This window comes from Pseudopipra pipra, chromosome 4 (assembly GCF_036250125.1).
Source record: "Pseudopipra pipra isolate bDixPip1 chromosome 4, bDixPip1.hap1, whole genome shotgun sequence".
NCBI classification, from domain to species: Eukaryota; Metazoa; Chordata; class Aves; order Passeriformes; family Pipridae; genus Pseudopipra; species Pseudopipra pipra.
Window position 1 is genome coordinate 33,077,475 of NC_087552.1, and position 17,306 is coordinate 33,094,780.

Below are 17,306 nucleotides of genomic sequence, written 5' to 3' on the forward strand. Positions count from 1 at the left end.
GTTATATTTCAGTTAAAAAGTCAGAAAAGGACATTTTGCTATTTAACAATTAAGGTTATATTCTCTCCTCAAACAGTATATTAGTACTAAATATGGGTTACCTTAGCAACTATTATGTGTTGTAAAAGAAAATTCTGAGAAATGAGGATATTTTAATGAGTGACTAAAACACTGACACCTCTTTTTCTTCTCCCACTCTTAAATTTTTTTCTCAGGAAATTAAACCAATTTTTGAGATAAACACTGATTGTGATCTCAGAATGACAGCATCAATGCTGGTTTTGACCTGATGAGCATGAAAGTTTAATTCTTCCAGGCAACATTCACTAAACTATTGAATATGGTCCACGGTGTATAACTCACTCACTTAGGAGATTAGAAGAATAGGTAGCTACTGGGAAATAAGATCTCACTAGTATCTCAGTAATCTCAGTATAATAAATACATATAGAGAAACAATTATTTGCCGATTAATTTATAAATATATTACAAAAAAACCCAAACCTATTTCAGTTTGAATAATATGATTATTATTTTGATGATGTTGTCACTGTTTTTTAGACTCCCAATACCTAATATTTCCTGTTGAAGGCAATGGTAACTGCTTGTTTAAAAAATCTGTCACCAGTCACGCTGTCTACATGACAAAAGAACTAGAATCAAAACATCCAAAGATTTCAGAGGCTATAAATTGGAAAGTATATCACTATTACTGAAATTTCAATTGTGTGGTTATCACTATATTAGTAGAAATGATGGACATTAAAATTACATGTGACAATAAATTCAAGTTGGTGTATTGTTAGAATAATTTTAAAATACAATTATCCACCTGACAAAGCCCAAAATAACAGCATTTATAAACAGAATGATGCAACCATGACAATTTGACATTATAGAAATTGCCAGTTACCACCCCTTAGGTAACTTGACTATTATTTTGTCTTTCTTCTCTGAACCTTAGTACTTGGCAGAAAACAGAAAAGAGCTGCCATCTCCTTTTCCTGCAGAAAAAAAAACAACAGTGGAAGCTAAGAGCGCCCTTACTGCAAGGAAGCCATGGCCTATGGCAGACTCTTACTGGGGACAGAACACTGCACATGGCAGAGTCAGAGCAGGATATAAAAGATCTAAACTGAAAAGTTCACATTCTGTGCCCTGTGCAAGATGTGTTGCTTCCTGGTTCTCTTCGGGGATTCTCTAATTGCTTGATTAGGAGATTAACTTTTTTAAGTATTTAATGAATGAGAGGACAGTGGGAAGTCTCTCAAAAGTAATTGTACTTTCATAATTTAATAGGAAATTAGATTTAGGGAAAAATTAAGAAAGTAATGGTGTTTTTAAACTCACTTTTCTCTGGTTTCAGATTTTTATGATGACAAAACCTTAATATGTTGCTACTTTTCCAAATATTAACCATAAAATTCAGGTCAGCTCCATCTATAAATTATCCATGGCATGTTTGTATAGCACTAGCTTTGTAAGTTGTGGCTTTGTATGGCTTGTTTAATGACATTTCTTAGGTGGGCAAAAGCTTCATAAAATTATTTTTTCTTTTTTTTTTTCCTTTTTTTTTTAACCAGCCTGCACAGAAAAGTTGGTCCTGTTCACACTTTGGCAGCTTTTAATATATTGATTTCCCACATTCCCCTATAATTTGTAAACAGTTTCAGGTAATGCAAGATCAAACTTTATAAAGGAAATTTTATGATTTTTTTCCCTGTTTAACAGCATGACAAGTCTCCTTTCCAATTTAAAGAACGTAGTTTTTAAAATCAATATAGTTCTTAAATTATTAGTCACTAGTAAGAATCATAGTTCATAGAAAAGGAGGCAATAAATGACAAAATATAAAGAGTGCCTACTTTAAAAAATGGATAGAAATCAGAGTCCCAGAAAATAATCACAAAGGTCCCTGTAGTGTACCTATTATCTAAATGAAAATCTGTAAAACCTTGTCACTATTTACTATCGCTGTTTCATATAACTATTAGGTGATAATTTCTCTTCTGTTTAGTCTCAATTCTGAGAAAATGTATAAATAAATCCTTAACTACCTAGAGATAAGTGCTAGTAGCTTGCAAAAATAACAGTGGATTTTACTTTGCTCTTCTTCTACCATGACATCACCTCAAAGGCATTCTTAGAGTTTAAGTAGGAATACAGCATTGCTCTGCTATATGTAACCAGTGCAGGTTGGCTTCCTATGGCAGAGCAGATTGTTGCTGTGGGGTTGACAGTTGCTCAAAGACCTGCACTTGTGCTTCACCTTTGTGAAGTGGGGCTTTGCACGAGGTCAGGTTCATCTGTCTGTCACATTTGAAAAATACTGGGCATTCAATTTGATCACCTCTATCACATCAAAGATGTGCAGGCTTGCTGATTAAGTTCTAACATTTTTAGAAATATTTTGTTATCAAAGTAGTAAATTGCTTCCGAAATTTATATTGTCTTCATCCGTGTAAATACCTAGCTGTAAAATTAACTCATTTTTTTTATTCTTAATGACGATTTGGAACGAAAAACCCCCTGACAATTTTTCACTTGCTGTTGTACTGTTGACTTGATCATCTATTTTTGATTTTTGGTGAAAAGCTGGGCTATACTCTAAAGTGTTTTATACCAGCAAACAGTTTCAAAACACTCTTATGAACCTTAATTCCACATTTACGTTGCATCAAAAGATACACTGCTATTTTAGGCACCCAATTACAAGGGGTTTTTTGCTACATGAAAGGTGCCTATGATTTTCTTAAGTAGGAAGGCAATTAAATAAAGTAAATACAGTATTTAAAGTTATATATATTGACAGAGTGCAAACAAGAAGAGATCGATGATGGAATTTAGTTTAGCTAAAAGACAAGAATTCCAAGCCAAAAAGGATGACTTAAGAACAGGAAGTATTTTATTATTAACTTTTCATTACCCGGAACATCTCACATTGAAAAGCTCGAAGACAAATATGCCTACACAAATCAGAAGAGTTCAGCAGATCAGAATGATTTTCAGAAGATAAGCAAGGGCAACCCTATTAACAGCTTACATATTAAAAGCCTACAGATATGTGGCTAACTGCCCTGCCAGTTAGAAAGTTAAATAATTTGGTATTTAATCCTTTCCCCTCAAGAAATACAGATAATAACTGAGTGGGTTGGATAATTTGGCTCAACTCAGTTATCTTACTCTCCTTGGCTATCTAATCATTTTGGTTATGTCAGTCAGCAGGGAAGTTCAGGGTTGGTTGCACAGAGTTAGCAAAAATTTAAAAAAAAATAAATTAAATTTTAGGGATTTTCAAGTTTCAAAAATAGTGGCCTCTAACATTCACATGCAGGCGCAGTAAGAAAAATAGAGAAAATAAAACATTTGAAAATTCAAATTCAGAAATTGCATTTACTATGCCAACCATTCACAAAGCCACGAGAATACTGATTTCTAACAAAATTACCATAGCACATCACCTGTCTTCTTAAAGATGGTCATGCTAGTTAAAGGACATTTGTCATGCTATTTAAAGGACATTTGTCACACTGTTAGAAAAACATTTAGAATAAGAGATGTCTACTGAAAAACTCTAAAGGTAACTAAGTGCTACCAAAAGACACCAAAGTTACATACTGAACAATAAATCACCAGATTGGTTTCATTATCTACACCACTACACTGAAAATCCCCTACCCTCCTAACCAACTCATTCAGATGAGACTCAAGAGCTGCTGTAAGTGATGTCAGGGTAGAGTTATCAGAGCTCCCCCAAGGAACATTTTGGCAGCTGAAAGGGAAGTGCTATTAGGGTCCACCAACTTCAAAATGCCTGTAGGATTATATGCAAAATTTTTTGGAAAGGCTGTGCCATCTGGTTTCACACCTCCACCTCTCAAGTGCCTTTGAACCTGGTCTTTCATGCACTAAATCACTCCTTTCAATATGAAGTCCAGCATTTTATTTCTCCTCAAAAATGATCCTTACAATTCTTCTTCCTGTGATTTATTGCTTAGCTCAAAAGCAGAGTGAAATGAACAGTCAAGCAGCCTGAGCATTCTGCCTCTGGAAATGTCTTTTGCCAAACAAACTGTCCTCCATTTTCACATGCAAGGTTTGTTTTTAATTTCTTTTTTTTTTTTTTATACAACTACAGTTCTTCAACAACATTAGCCAGCTATCAGGAGCAAACATGGAAGCAGTCTTCCTGAATTCCTTCTCTACTGCCCTAGCCTAAGAGCAGATGTGACAGCTTTGTGATTATTTAGACTTTCCCACTGAAACAAAACCAAAAGCTTTTCAACAACAATCCTGGGTTATTCAGTCAAACCTTTCATCCTCATCATTAAAAAAGTTTTGAGTGCTTATGAGAAGCTAACAAATGACAGCTCATAATCCCCATCTGTAACACCAGACGCCAGGTAGTGCAAAGACAAGACAGGTGCAAATTTTGGTATTCCCATAGTGCTTATTATCTATCCCTTTTTAGAAACAAAAGGATTTCTCTTAACACCACTACCAGTATCCCACATTAATCTTCCCACAAGCAAACTCTTACCCTGAAGCTACTATACAGTGTTATTACTCTGTCAAGAATTTTTTTCCTGAATTTAAAGAGTCGCTTCTACCAACCGGTAGAGTCAGATTGTGCAATAAGTCATCTACAGAAGCTGCTCCACAGCTGATTTGATCTCAAATATTGGAGCTGCCCTCATCAGAGCTCTACCATATGTAAAATAATTAAAAAATATTTAAGAAATTGCACTCTTCTGTTCCAACTTTTCAATTCATTCCTGTTTTTCCCTTTTCCTACCAAAATTATAGAAAGAAAAATTAGCACAGTACATGCCAGACTTACTGCCTGTTTTTCTGGGGGGAGGCAATGGATAGGATTGTGGCATGATCAAGATACTAATAATGAATAGGGACACAGCATAAATGCACCTAAACAACATAACTGAAAACTATGGTGCTACCTGAAACCTAGTATTAAATGTACATTTGCTTACCTTTTTTTCCACTAGCAAGCATGTCAGACACAACGTCTCAGTATTTGAAAGCACAAAAAAATCTAGAGCTGTGCCAGTACACAGGGGATTACTTTGAGAATGGGACAGAATCACTTTGCTTTGGAATTTGCAGAGAAGCCATCAGCCTGCTTTCTCAAAAATGTTGATCCTGAAAATTGGAAAAGGGATAGTCAACTAGACGATTCTGTAATACTTAACACATAAAAGATAAAGGTTGCTAAAAAAACTTGGGAGAAGAGGAAGATGGTGTTGAGCGTTCTTTGGGGTTTTTGTTTGTTTGTGGGATTTTTGTGTGGGGGCTTTTTGCTACTTCTTTTGTTTGGATGTTTCGGTTGGCTTTTTGTTGGGGGAGGTGGTTTGGGTTTTTTTAACCAAACATATTAAGTGAAAAGTAGTTTATAAAATATTTAGTAAAGGATTGAATAAAAAATTACACATAAATAATTGAGATATTGCATTCTTTAGAACATATATGATCAATAAGTTTGAACAAATAAATTTGAACCATGAATAATCTTGAAAGACTAAAGGAACATTTGGACATCACTGTGGAATATTTCTGTTGAAGTAGCATCCAACAGCTCCAATTACACGGCATCAGTGAATTTACAGTTAAAGAGTGACATGTTTTTATATACATACAGATCCTTCTCAAGTCATACACTCATTTGAAGCTTTTTTTTTTGAGGTGCCTCACAGCAAACAAGGTAGCCTGACATATGGGAAACTGGGAAGACAACTGGAAAGGCTTAGAAACTTGCCATTACCGCTAACTTTATTGAATAATATACTTTCAAATTCACATGCCAGCACACATAACACATATTAAATGCTTTAATGCCGTACTACTGACTGATAAAGACTAATCAGCTTGATCTGATTCGTATTCATTCGTCCAGAACCATTTTAGAGGTAAGAAGGAAGAGAGAATCTCTTTGAATATCAGTTAAAGGAAAGTTGGCACAAGTAGAGAATAACATATTTTAGGCTAATATTTATTGTTGCTAGAGAGTGAAAGTATAATTCCGTCATTAATTCTTCTGTGTAGTTGCTTTGATTAGATCCACTCCTTCTTGAGTGAAATTAATGAAAAAAATACTACTTGAAAAAAGTTTTTGAGTTAGCATGCTTGCCATTTCATCAAGTAAAAAACTTACAATCTGAAATGTACTTCAAACTCTGAAGACAAAATGCAATAAAACACATACTCATTTTTTAATCTTGAGTTTTGACATTTAACTGTGATTTACTGTAAGGATACACTCTCATAACAAGGACTCCCAGAATATACTCATGACTACAATATTAAAATGTAATGGTTTAAAGTTATTTTCATTAGTGATGTACTCTCTGCTTATTAGAAGGTGTAAACTTCAATGTCTATTAAGTCAAGTTGACTGACAAAAGTACCATTGTGGTAATCCACAGGGCTGGTCATTCACCCCAGTCCACCTTCATGTATTCTCTTCCTTGCATCATTAATGCAGATTGGATTTCCCACATTACTATCTTTCCTGGATTTGTACACAATTTTGTTTCTGTTTTTTCAACAATTGGCAAAATATAGTTCTTTCAGATTGTTCCGAAACAGAAAAAACGTTAAGAGCCCACACACCAGCCAGATCACTCCCAGAGTCATGACATTCTGAGAGATTTATGAAATTGTTCATGACAAAACAAAAATCACTCTTCCATCGTAACTTCTCTTGAAGACTTTTTGAAAACAGCAGGGCACACTACATTAAAATTTACACTAGAACAGTACTATAAAGTAAATTATAGACTATGTAAAAGTAATACTCATTTTCAAGTTAAATATGTATACCTAAACTTCTATGCTAAGATGCTATAAGACACACTAATAAGGTTTCCAAATACTAAAAAAGAGTCCCTGACAACATAAACATTTATTACTAAATGGAAGTCTAATGAAAGCCTTTAGGTAACATAGAGACTGAAGGAAAGAGATTGTCTCATTTATTTAAAATACATTTCCAATGTGTTTTCTAACCTTTCCAATTTTTAGGGCATTTAAAGTGGTTCGACATTGTTTGCACTGAATCATCCTACTGTCTGGTTTCATGTGGGAGGGAAGGGTTAACATGCGATCAAAGACATAACTTGGGACAAGAAGCAATAAAGGTTGCCTGCTTTTTCTCGACAGTTGCAGTACCCCATCCCTTGTTTATGGCAATAACTTCTGCTTGAAACAGGTTGCCAGAGTGATCTAGTTGTAAATAATGATATTGATGACTAAAAGGAGATCAATTTTCACAAGCTCTTGTCTACATAATTTGTTTTGATTGCTCCTCAATACTTTCTTAAAAAAAACCAAACAACCCCCCAAAAAAACAAACAAAAAACCAAACAAAAATCCCCCAACAAACCAAAAAAAACCCCAGTTTTAAGACTTATATGAATGTTCCATAAACAGAATCAGTTTCTCATTTACTGAACACTCCTGAATTTTTTCAGGAGAAAAGTTGTACTGAAGTTGTTGAACAGAAAAAAAAACCCCACTGAAGTATGACATTTGAGCTAACATAATTTGATTTAATTTTGAAATTAATGTTACTTATTCAGAAATAAGAAAATCAGCTGGGTTTTTTAATATCTCTTGCCACAGTGATAGTAGGTGGGATATACAATAAACTTCCAAAATCACAGAATTCAAATCTTAGTGAAATATATAATAAATTTGTAAAAAAAATTGTCATCCGAGGAAACAAAATTACTTTGTGCCACAAACCGTCAATGAAACAATTTCTGACTATTTTCATCCTGAGCCACTGTAAGGCTAATATCACAGAAAAATACAAAAGAAATTGCACATACTACATATACTTCATGAGAAACTGCATTTCTATTTTGGCCAAAGGGAAAGGAACCACGTCCTTCAGAGTACAAAACTTGCTATCAGATAAGTATATTCATTCCTTTTAAGAACTAAATGACAACCAATATGATTCAAAATGTCTCTCTTCTTTTCAGAATCTCAGAAAATCCACACTGACATCTCAGGTTGTGGAGGTTAAGGACACACTTTCATAGACTTTTGTGCAGGCCCACGATTTTGCTAGATTCGTGTCTAACCCTGCCTTTCTACAACTCTGCTTCACACACACAGATTTTTAAACTTTTTATGATATCCATGTGACAGAATGAGACATGGTCATAGGAAAACAAGATGTTATGATTTGATTAGGAAGTCTACTTCAGAGGTTCTTTCACTTCAAAGGTTTCCCTGCTCCTCTCCTCCCCCCCACTGCCCCCGCTCATTTTAGTCTCACAGATAATAGCCATCCTCGGGGTTGTACTTTTTGTAATTTTTTTTAATGAATTTTGGGTAATATTTGATGTCTCATCTAAGAAATTACCTCATCCAATACCTTAAGCACAACTTTAAAGCAAAATGAAATCTCCAAGGTAAAAATTAGTTCAAAAACATCTTTGATTTAAAATGAATTTTTGCCACACAGAAGAAAATGAATGATTGAATTTGCATGCTGGAGCATCTTTAGTAGCCTGTTCCATTATCTATGCTTAGGTTTCACTGTACCTAATCAGTGGAAACTCTGAACACAAAGGTTTTGTTTTAGAGTCCTTCCCATCATATGAAGAGTTTTCACTTCATGTAGCATTGCAAAGCTCTACATAACACTCATACACTCTCCGGATTCTTCATACCACCTTGGCTTAGACAACTCTCAAATCCTTTTATTTCCAAACCCTCTTGATTACTTCTTAAGAGAGTGTAGAAAAAACTTTGTTTAGGAGATAATAATGTCCTTTCAGGATGGATTTTCAGTTATTGCAGCCAAAGTTAAGCATCTCTTGGGCTTTGGCACCTACATGCGAGAAACACACTCGATAGCTGTGAAATCTGTGGACTTGTGAAAGGAAAGGAAGGCAATGTATTAGCTTTCCTCTCCCTGTTCTATTAGTGTCACTGTTTCTATTAGTATTTAAATTTATTTGCCTGTTTCAATCAACAAGCTCAATTAAAAAGGTTCCGCAAACAACATTAACCTGCTAAATTCTAAAAGAGCAAAGCTTAGCCAATTTGGATGAAATAAACAACAAATATTATATAGCCCTAGACAGAATATCTATTTAATCTTCATTACTGTTAAAAGCGAGCAGTACTAACAACATCTCTGCATCAAAAGGAAAAAACTCAAACCAAACCAAAACACTCTCTTGGACTGACCCCCAGGTCGCCATTCAGGTACTGCAACAAAATCCCAAACCACCTGCTCAGTCGCTTTTAAACCAGGTCAGTCTTTAAGCAGCTTCTTGGATTTTCATCTTTGCTTGCATAGAAGAGGGTTAAGTCTGTTCTTTGCAAAGATCTTTGGCATGATCTTTGATGACAAATGACATGCTGCCATATGCCAAAAAAGAAGGGGAATACAGTCACCCCCAGCTTCAACTTTAACTGGAGCTGCTTTGTTCTGAGTGCCCTGAATAATTAATAACTACTTTGGCAATCAGTCATGCATTCCTTAATGGCACCTCAGGCATCAAGTATCCCATTCACCCGCTCCCCAACTAACAATGGACTTTATTACATCAAGTTTTCTCTGCCAAACTCGTAACTGACATAGTTTAAACAAGTCACTAGGAAGACTGAAGCCCAAATATATATTATAAGAGTTTATAAGATTTCCCTCAATTGCATGTGGCTACTATATGGATTAGAGCTATAACTGTGGCAAGTGAGAAGAAGGGGAGAAGAAATAAAATATGGATTGTTTTTGCAATAAAGTTCTAGGAAGCTTTAGGTGGCATAGTGCTGCCAAAATCATGACTTTTAATAAATGCATAGCTGGTCAAAATTGAGAACCATTGCTAGACAGCCCTGCCAGAATAAAGCAGCTCACCAGTAAGTGCAGACTAAGTGACAGGCCAGAGCATGAAAAGAGTGACTGAGAATAACAGCTGTGCTGAATGAAACATAATAATTTCGAAATAACACAAACTACATTTTCTTAATAGGAATAAGATTTTCCAACACTTGCTTCCACTTCATGGTATTGCAGACAAAATTAACTTGCAGCTATAGAACAGAGGAAAAAAAATGGACTTAGACCAGAATCATAGAAAGTTCTAGATGTAGCCAGGGTATAAAAATTAAAATGGAAGAAATTAAAATTATTAGTTTAATTACTTAGAATCTAAAGAAAAACTTAATGTTTTTCTCAGGGAGTATTCTGCTTGTATACAATATGTGCATTGCTTTTATGCAGTGTCTTGTAATCCCACAGTAAACCTTTCTAGCAAATGATGTTACATCTAGTGACATCGGAACGGCAGTGAGTCCCTTAGAGTGACTAACTCTTAGAAGTAAAGTAATCAGATCAGTAGCCATTCTCCTCCTACTTATGTGAAAAGTTGGCTTGAAATATAATATACAAAGTAAAAAAAGAAAAAATGTATACGATAAATTACAGCAGATTTAAACAAAGCCATTTCTCTTGCTCTTTAAAAGACCTGAAAATGTGTCCAGTGCCCCTCTCTGTGGGTGGTCTCCAAATACAGAAACAAGCTTGCACTGTTTTATTTCAGTTTTGCTTCATTTCTCCCCAAACAATCTCTCATTGCTAGTCTACCAGTCATCTCCCCCTCCCCAACACTTGTCAAAAAAAAGAGGAAAAACATTAACTGTTTAGAACCAATTCATTGAAGTGAATCTCTAAGTGAATCAGTTATGATATTGCAAGAATTATTTAAAATTTACACTCATTCTTATAGCTGACATCTTTTTTGTGGGCATGTGGGAGTGGGGCTGTAAATCTTATTTTCTTCTGAAAAGCTGGATAAGATAGCATTACAGTTATTAAAAAAAAAAAACTACCACTTTTTTTTTTTTTTTTGCATCACTTTTCAATTGCTTTAGGTACAAAAAGCAGGTTTAATTCTGGAACTCAACTGTATAGATTAAATTTACAATCTGCTGTCTGAAATGTATAATTGCATTCTACTTGACTTACTAAGGCATACTTTTTTGTTGAAAAAAATCACAGCCCTTTTAAAGAGAGATTTAGAAATTAACCCATAAGCAGTTGCTACACTGCACATTTTGGGGCTCATTCTGAATTTTTATGACAGGAAGTGGGCTGCTCTGGCCTGTTCTGTATGTTAGAGAGAGCATGTTTGGTTGCTAAAACAGTTTGCATGTATTCTTCTTATGCTATATGTGCTTTCTTAGTGGAATGAAACGAGGAACAAAAAATGCATCCTATGATGTCACCTCTGTTTTTGTCTGTTGAATAAGTGATTTAAATATTTCAAACATTAAACCATCGTTGTGTCAGTGATGATAATTTAAACTTTATAACCAGTTTTCCCCATCAAATATTAAGGAATAAACTCAGTCCATTTGTTCATCATGGCATAAAAATAATTATACATATACTCCGGTATTTTCAGGTACCTTTTAATCAATTCCACAGAAATTGAATCATATATAAGTGAGATAGGTATGTAGCAGGTAGGATGTAATACTAGAGCTGTGACAATGAAATTTGGCACCAGCCCCACAAACATATGTATTTGGTGATTTTCTTCTACTATTTTCTAAAAGTAAACATACTTATTTCATTCTGCCCTCGGGTGTATGAAAGTTTAAACCTGGCCTTATTTCAAGTTAGTTTGGAGACTGACATTTTATTTAATTTTAAAATTCACCCATTATCAGGTCATAATATTTTACTAACAAAAGGGTCTAACTCACAAAAGACGCAAATATGCTGATCAAACCTTTGATCACTTTAGGAGAGTTCTTAGTTAGGCAAAAATATTTAAAAATGTTTATAGGAAAACAATAGAAAACAACATAAATAAATATATATATATTTTTATACAAACACTCAACTACACTACACTGACATCATCATAAGTATGCTAAATATATTAAGTAGAAGATTATGTACTGTTGAGAAGATTCATGGGATTCATGGTATGGGTTCTTTGCTTCTTCACAATAACTGAAATTTTGCTAATAGGGAGAAGAAGCAAAAATGGCAAAAAAATAAAGCAAGCAAAATTCATACTGAGTGAAGCACATGTCAGTGGGGTTACAACATGAATTCTCTTGATCAATTTTTTTATTGAGCTTGCAGATATTTTCCACCAACCAAATACCACAGACCACAAAACTACTTAGGAGATTCAAAGTGAATTATGAGGAATTTAACAATAAGTACTCCTTATTGTCTTTAAATATGGAATACCTACTCTAAAACAAGTCAACCCCTGTTTTCCTCCATTCTAGTGTTTCAAAAAATTACCTCATCCTTAAAAATCTATAATCTTTTTTTTTACTATCACAGATCTTTCATTTGGTGAAAAAAGTAACAGAAATCTGTTGACAGTGAAATTAGCCACATTTTAGACAATGAATAGTGTTTACTACCTGTTGCTTTAAGCAACTTTCAAGAGAAGTCTAGAGTACAGTTTCCATGGAAAACACAATGAAAAATTAGTATTATGCATTGTCTGCTTTGTCACTATAATAAAACTACCCAGAGGCGTAAGAACCCTTCTGTTTGGGAACTAAGTGTAATCATTTGGCTGTGTATGTCTAATAGCAGCTGACTAATAAAAACATTAATTTCTTCAGTCTTTTTTTGTAACTTCCCAATGCTCTTTCAACATCACAGTGCTGATTTGTATTCTGATTTTTCTGTTTCTCAAAGCTAGAATTATTTTTTTCCACAGTACAGTATTAGGAATGCAAACATTTTATTGAAGTTTCCAGACAAACAACTGAGCCCACAACTTCCAAGTCCAAAGCCATCCAAGAAGAACCACAAGAACACTCAGTTAAAAAAAAACAAAAATAAAATGTACAATTCAGGAAGACAGATTGCACATTATTGTTATTATTATTATTATTATTATTATTATGAAATAAACAGTAATTAATCTTAACCACTTCAAAGAGTAAGTAACATGTTACTTACTGGCATAAGAAGTGTATAATGGATGCAGAATCCAGGTTCAGAAGGAAAGTATTCATCAGACACAAATCTTATTCTGATCTGGTTTCCTTTGGAGATTTGTCTGCTTGGCACAGTACTGGAACCACACCAGCGCCCTAAAACAGTGCCATCACTAGGCTCTTCAACTTCTACAAAGTCATACCTGAACAGAAAAGAAAATAGAGTGTTTATTTACTGACAAAAATTCTATAAGCTTCATGTTTTAACAATAAACTGACTTAGCAGTTTGCAAATCTTTTTTTAAATGCTAAAAGTATGTTGCCAAAGCTGGATATTTTAAACTTAGCTCCAAAGTTGCTACTGACTTACATACACATAATAAAATCATGCAGTGAGGTTAAAAAAATAAAAGCAGAGTTAGCATTTTGAAAAGCCCCCTGTGTATGGTTTTGTTTGTTCCTTTTACAGAAAGGAACAATTACCACATGTGGGATAGAGCAGAATAAAGTCAGAGAAAAAAAAAGACCAAAATCACCTAAGTGTGGCACAGTAATTCATACTGCAATATCACTAGCAGCATACTGCTGCCATCAGTGACAGTTCAGGGGCTTTTTGGTACAGAAAACTTTCTCTCCTATAATACCAATGGTGAATAAGTTCCTAAGGGTTAAGGTGGCTTAGGGAAACTTGGAAGAAATTTATCCATAACCCAGTGAGGCATTTGTTGAGCAAAGACCTAGACCTAACTGTGTGTCAGAAGGAACTTGGTATTTTGGTAATATTGACAAGACAGATATGGATTGGGAACTCTGAGAGAATGAAACAGTAAGTTTGATTTAGTTTCATTGTTCTTAACATGTGGTCTGGGTATCCCTGGGGATCTGTGAACAACTTCAACTAGACCCATGAAAGGTAACCAAGAAATGCCAGTCAATCATCAATAACCTTCAGTATGGCATAGAGGTCCTCATTTTCACTGGAAATTTTTAGGGGATTCCCAAGTCATAAAAACAATGAAAGCCACTGCTCTAGAAGGTTCGTCTGGTTTCAGTGTTTTAACCTGTTTCATGTCAGTTCCCCAGCTGTCTACTGACAGAATAAACACTAAGCATTTCAGCTGGATTTTCCCTACTTCAGCTTGAAACCCCCAGAGCCCCAGTGGCAGCACAGCCCAGTGGTTTGGGAAGGTGTGTGTGTGCTGGTTAAAGCAGGGCAAACACTTCGATGTTCACAGCTACAGCTTCTTGAGCCAACCTGTTACTTTTAAACCACAATTTGTATCCTAAGTACAAGCATAACACACCTTCGAGTGTGTGTTTGTTTCAAGGTTTCTGGTATTTTTATGTTCTCTTGCATGTGCAGTCATATACTAAATACATCTCACATAAATCTAAATTCATAAATACCAGAGTTCTTTTCAAGGGTACAAACAGTCCTACCTCTGATGATGACAAATGCTCACATTTTAAAAAACACGCACACACGCACTCTACCAAATATGCCAAACAATATTTAATGTGAAAATTATTACCTCATAAACATTTTCTACTAAAGTTTTTTCTGTATTTTTTTTAGTAAATCTAATCTTTATAATGATTCCCAGTTCCCTAGTTAGACAGCAAGCAATAAATTCTTGTGTTGCATGTTTGTGCAAGACTGACTTGCACATTTATTATCTCCATTTAAAGGACCAATATTTTTTCCACTTAATTAAAAATGAATGCAATGAATATGCTCATTAACTGTGTTTAAAATCCATTATTGCCATGTACCACAGTTTTAAATCTTTGTTGAACTCATGATACTAATTACTTTATCATTATCTTTTTTCCCCCCAAACAGGCACTAATTCCTTTAACAGATCAACCAGTGTTTTTACTTTATGATCAGGTATACAACTTACTACAAAAGGCAATGTGTATATTAATCGTACCAAGACCTCAGGGCTCAACACATTTAACAAATTGATTTTGAGCACTGAGCTTGTTTTCTTTTTAAGATCAGCTTATGTAGCTGATAACCTTTTCTAAATTTTTTTAGTTAAGAATAAGAAATAATTATCTACTTTTCTGCTTTTTAAAGAGTGAATTAACCTAATATTTATTGAATGAGCTTTAAGATGTCAGGGGGGTCAGGCATAGTTCTTCTACCTAACTTGTAGTACTTTTTATTGCAGTCTTTTGTCTCCTGGTACACCTGAAGTAAAAGAGAAACTCAAATTCCACAGTTTAAATCCTAGACCCTTTAGTCAAGTGGTAAAATAGAGAGAAATAAGTATTCTGAAAGACCAAACAAAATTCAGCTTAAGATTCAGTTTGGGTAATGACATTTTTAGCCAGTAACTCTATTCCTGTCAGTTACCTGTACTGTCACCTGAATGTACTACAGGAGCCTACCAAAAGAATCTTCTGTGCAACTAAAATTCCTCACATCGCACATGGACTGAAGTCTAAACTTGCTGTAAAAGTAGCAAAACAAAGTGGTTCAGATGCTTTAGCATTTACCTGATTGTGCTGCATAATTTTGCAGTTTTGTGTCACAGGGCTAAGGAGCAGTGGGGACAATAGCAAAGCTATGGAAAATTATTTCCCCATCAGAAGAAGCCTGTGCTCGAATTGCAAGAAAACTAGGATAAATAACCAAGAAGTGAGAAACTATTTTCCAACTGCAATGGAGTAAAAACTGTTACAATGCATGATGAACTAAACACAGAGGCTTTCTTTTCTACGCAGTATGCAAAGGAGAAAACACGACTCTCTCTGACAATAAGAAATGCACTGGTACTGTATCTGTGATATTTTTCAAATATTAGTAAAATTTATGCCAACAAGGAAGTCCAGTCTCCTGGGATGAAAGATGCTTTTGCCTTGATGGCATGATGTCCACAATGCCTTCCATTACACCTGGAGCAGAACATGTATTCCCCTCCCCTAAGGCCTAGGGTGTCTGGGAACATGGATTGAATTAATAATCTGAACAAAGACAATTTACGGGAAAGGAGCAAGGAAGCAATGTACACAACTCAAAGTTTCAATGTCTTTCCAACCAGGAAATGTATTTTCCAAGGGTGTATGTTTTCCTCTCCTTTCTATATATTTTTTCTGTAGTTTGCACTGTCATTTGCTAAGCATCTCCTGACAGGCCGCTTACCTTGGCTTGCAGTTTTCTGACCTTTTTGTGGCTTTCCTCTGCCTCTAGAATTCTACAAATATATTAATAAATGTAAGAAGCAAAAATCCAGGGGATCAAACACTTTGTCATCTCGGTGACATTGGATCTTTCTATCTGTATATAGATATGTGCCAGACAAAAATCTAGGAAATCCATTAAAGCAGCTTAAGAAAGGTGAAATTTATTTTTCCTTCTCCTTTTGATAAGAACTTGTGTCTTTTTTTTTTAAATTAAGAAATAAGAAGTTTGTAACAAAACTGTAAGGGCACTGGCAACACCTTACATAGTCTTCACCTTAAGAGAAGAGAATGGTCCTTCACATTAATATTTTCACCAGGTCAGGCAGTATAGCCACCTATTGCCCAACTTTGCAAGCTTCAGAATAGTTGTTCCATTTATTCCATTGCCTTTCAAATGCATTAATTTACATAATAATGTTTTGTATTTGTTGGCAGACAGGAATATATACATGAACCTGGGCGGGGGAAAGATTGGCCCATTCAGCCCAGTTCTCTTTTCAGTTCAATAGATACAAGGTTCTTGAAATTGCAGACCACTAGCAGTGCACACCTATAACAGTTACCTATTAACAAGTTCACTTGCCAGCTAGGCAGCAGAGAAAAAAACCTCAGATGCTACAGATGGCACCTTGACCAAAATGGTGGCCCAGGGGCATCACATCACCAGCAAATACTCCATTACAGCACAAAAGTTCAACAAAAATGATTCTGCTCAACATTATCAGAATTATTTAACTGCGGCTACTCTGAGTGACAGTAAAGTCAGGATACTGGAAGAAAACATTTTTTCAAAAACTAGCCAATATAAAATTTTAAATATTTAAACTGTTCCCTCTGGATTTTGTCTTTCTAATATGAATTTTTGAACAGTCATTTGACTACAGTGCCCAAAATGGGCAATTTACCCATAGGACTCACCCTCTTTAGAAAGATTTGGCAGTGCCTTCCTCTATAACATGAAACTCCTTTGGATATCATTAAGATCATCCAAAGATTGAGAAAAGAGTTACATTCTACCTTTTCCGAAATGATTGATGTTTTAACGTAAAACAGAAAAGATGATGGAGCAGCACAGCAGTGATTTGACATGATATGAAATAAATTTCCACAGTAATTTCTTATGTTTGCTGATATTACACACACTGTGCCGTAACAGT

General features: G+C 34.9%; 1 protein-coding gene across 1 annotated transcript in view; it reads right to left on the minus strand.

The window, feature by feature from the left end:
* The window catches only part of PDGFC (platelet derived growth factor C), a 123,583-nt gene that overhangs the window by 21,504 nt on the left and 84,773 nt on the right, over positions 1-17,306 (minus strand). The window contains exon 3 of the mRNA XM_064652319.1: positions 12,980-13,160. Within this exon, the coding sequence (XP_064508389.1) occupies positions 12,980-13,160 (181 nt within the window). The remainder of the gene's footprint in view (positions 1-12,979; positions 13,161-17,306) is intronic.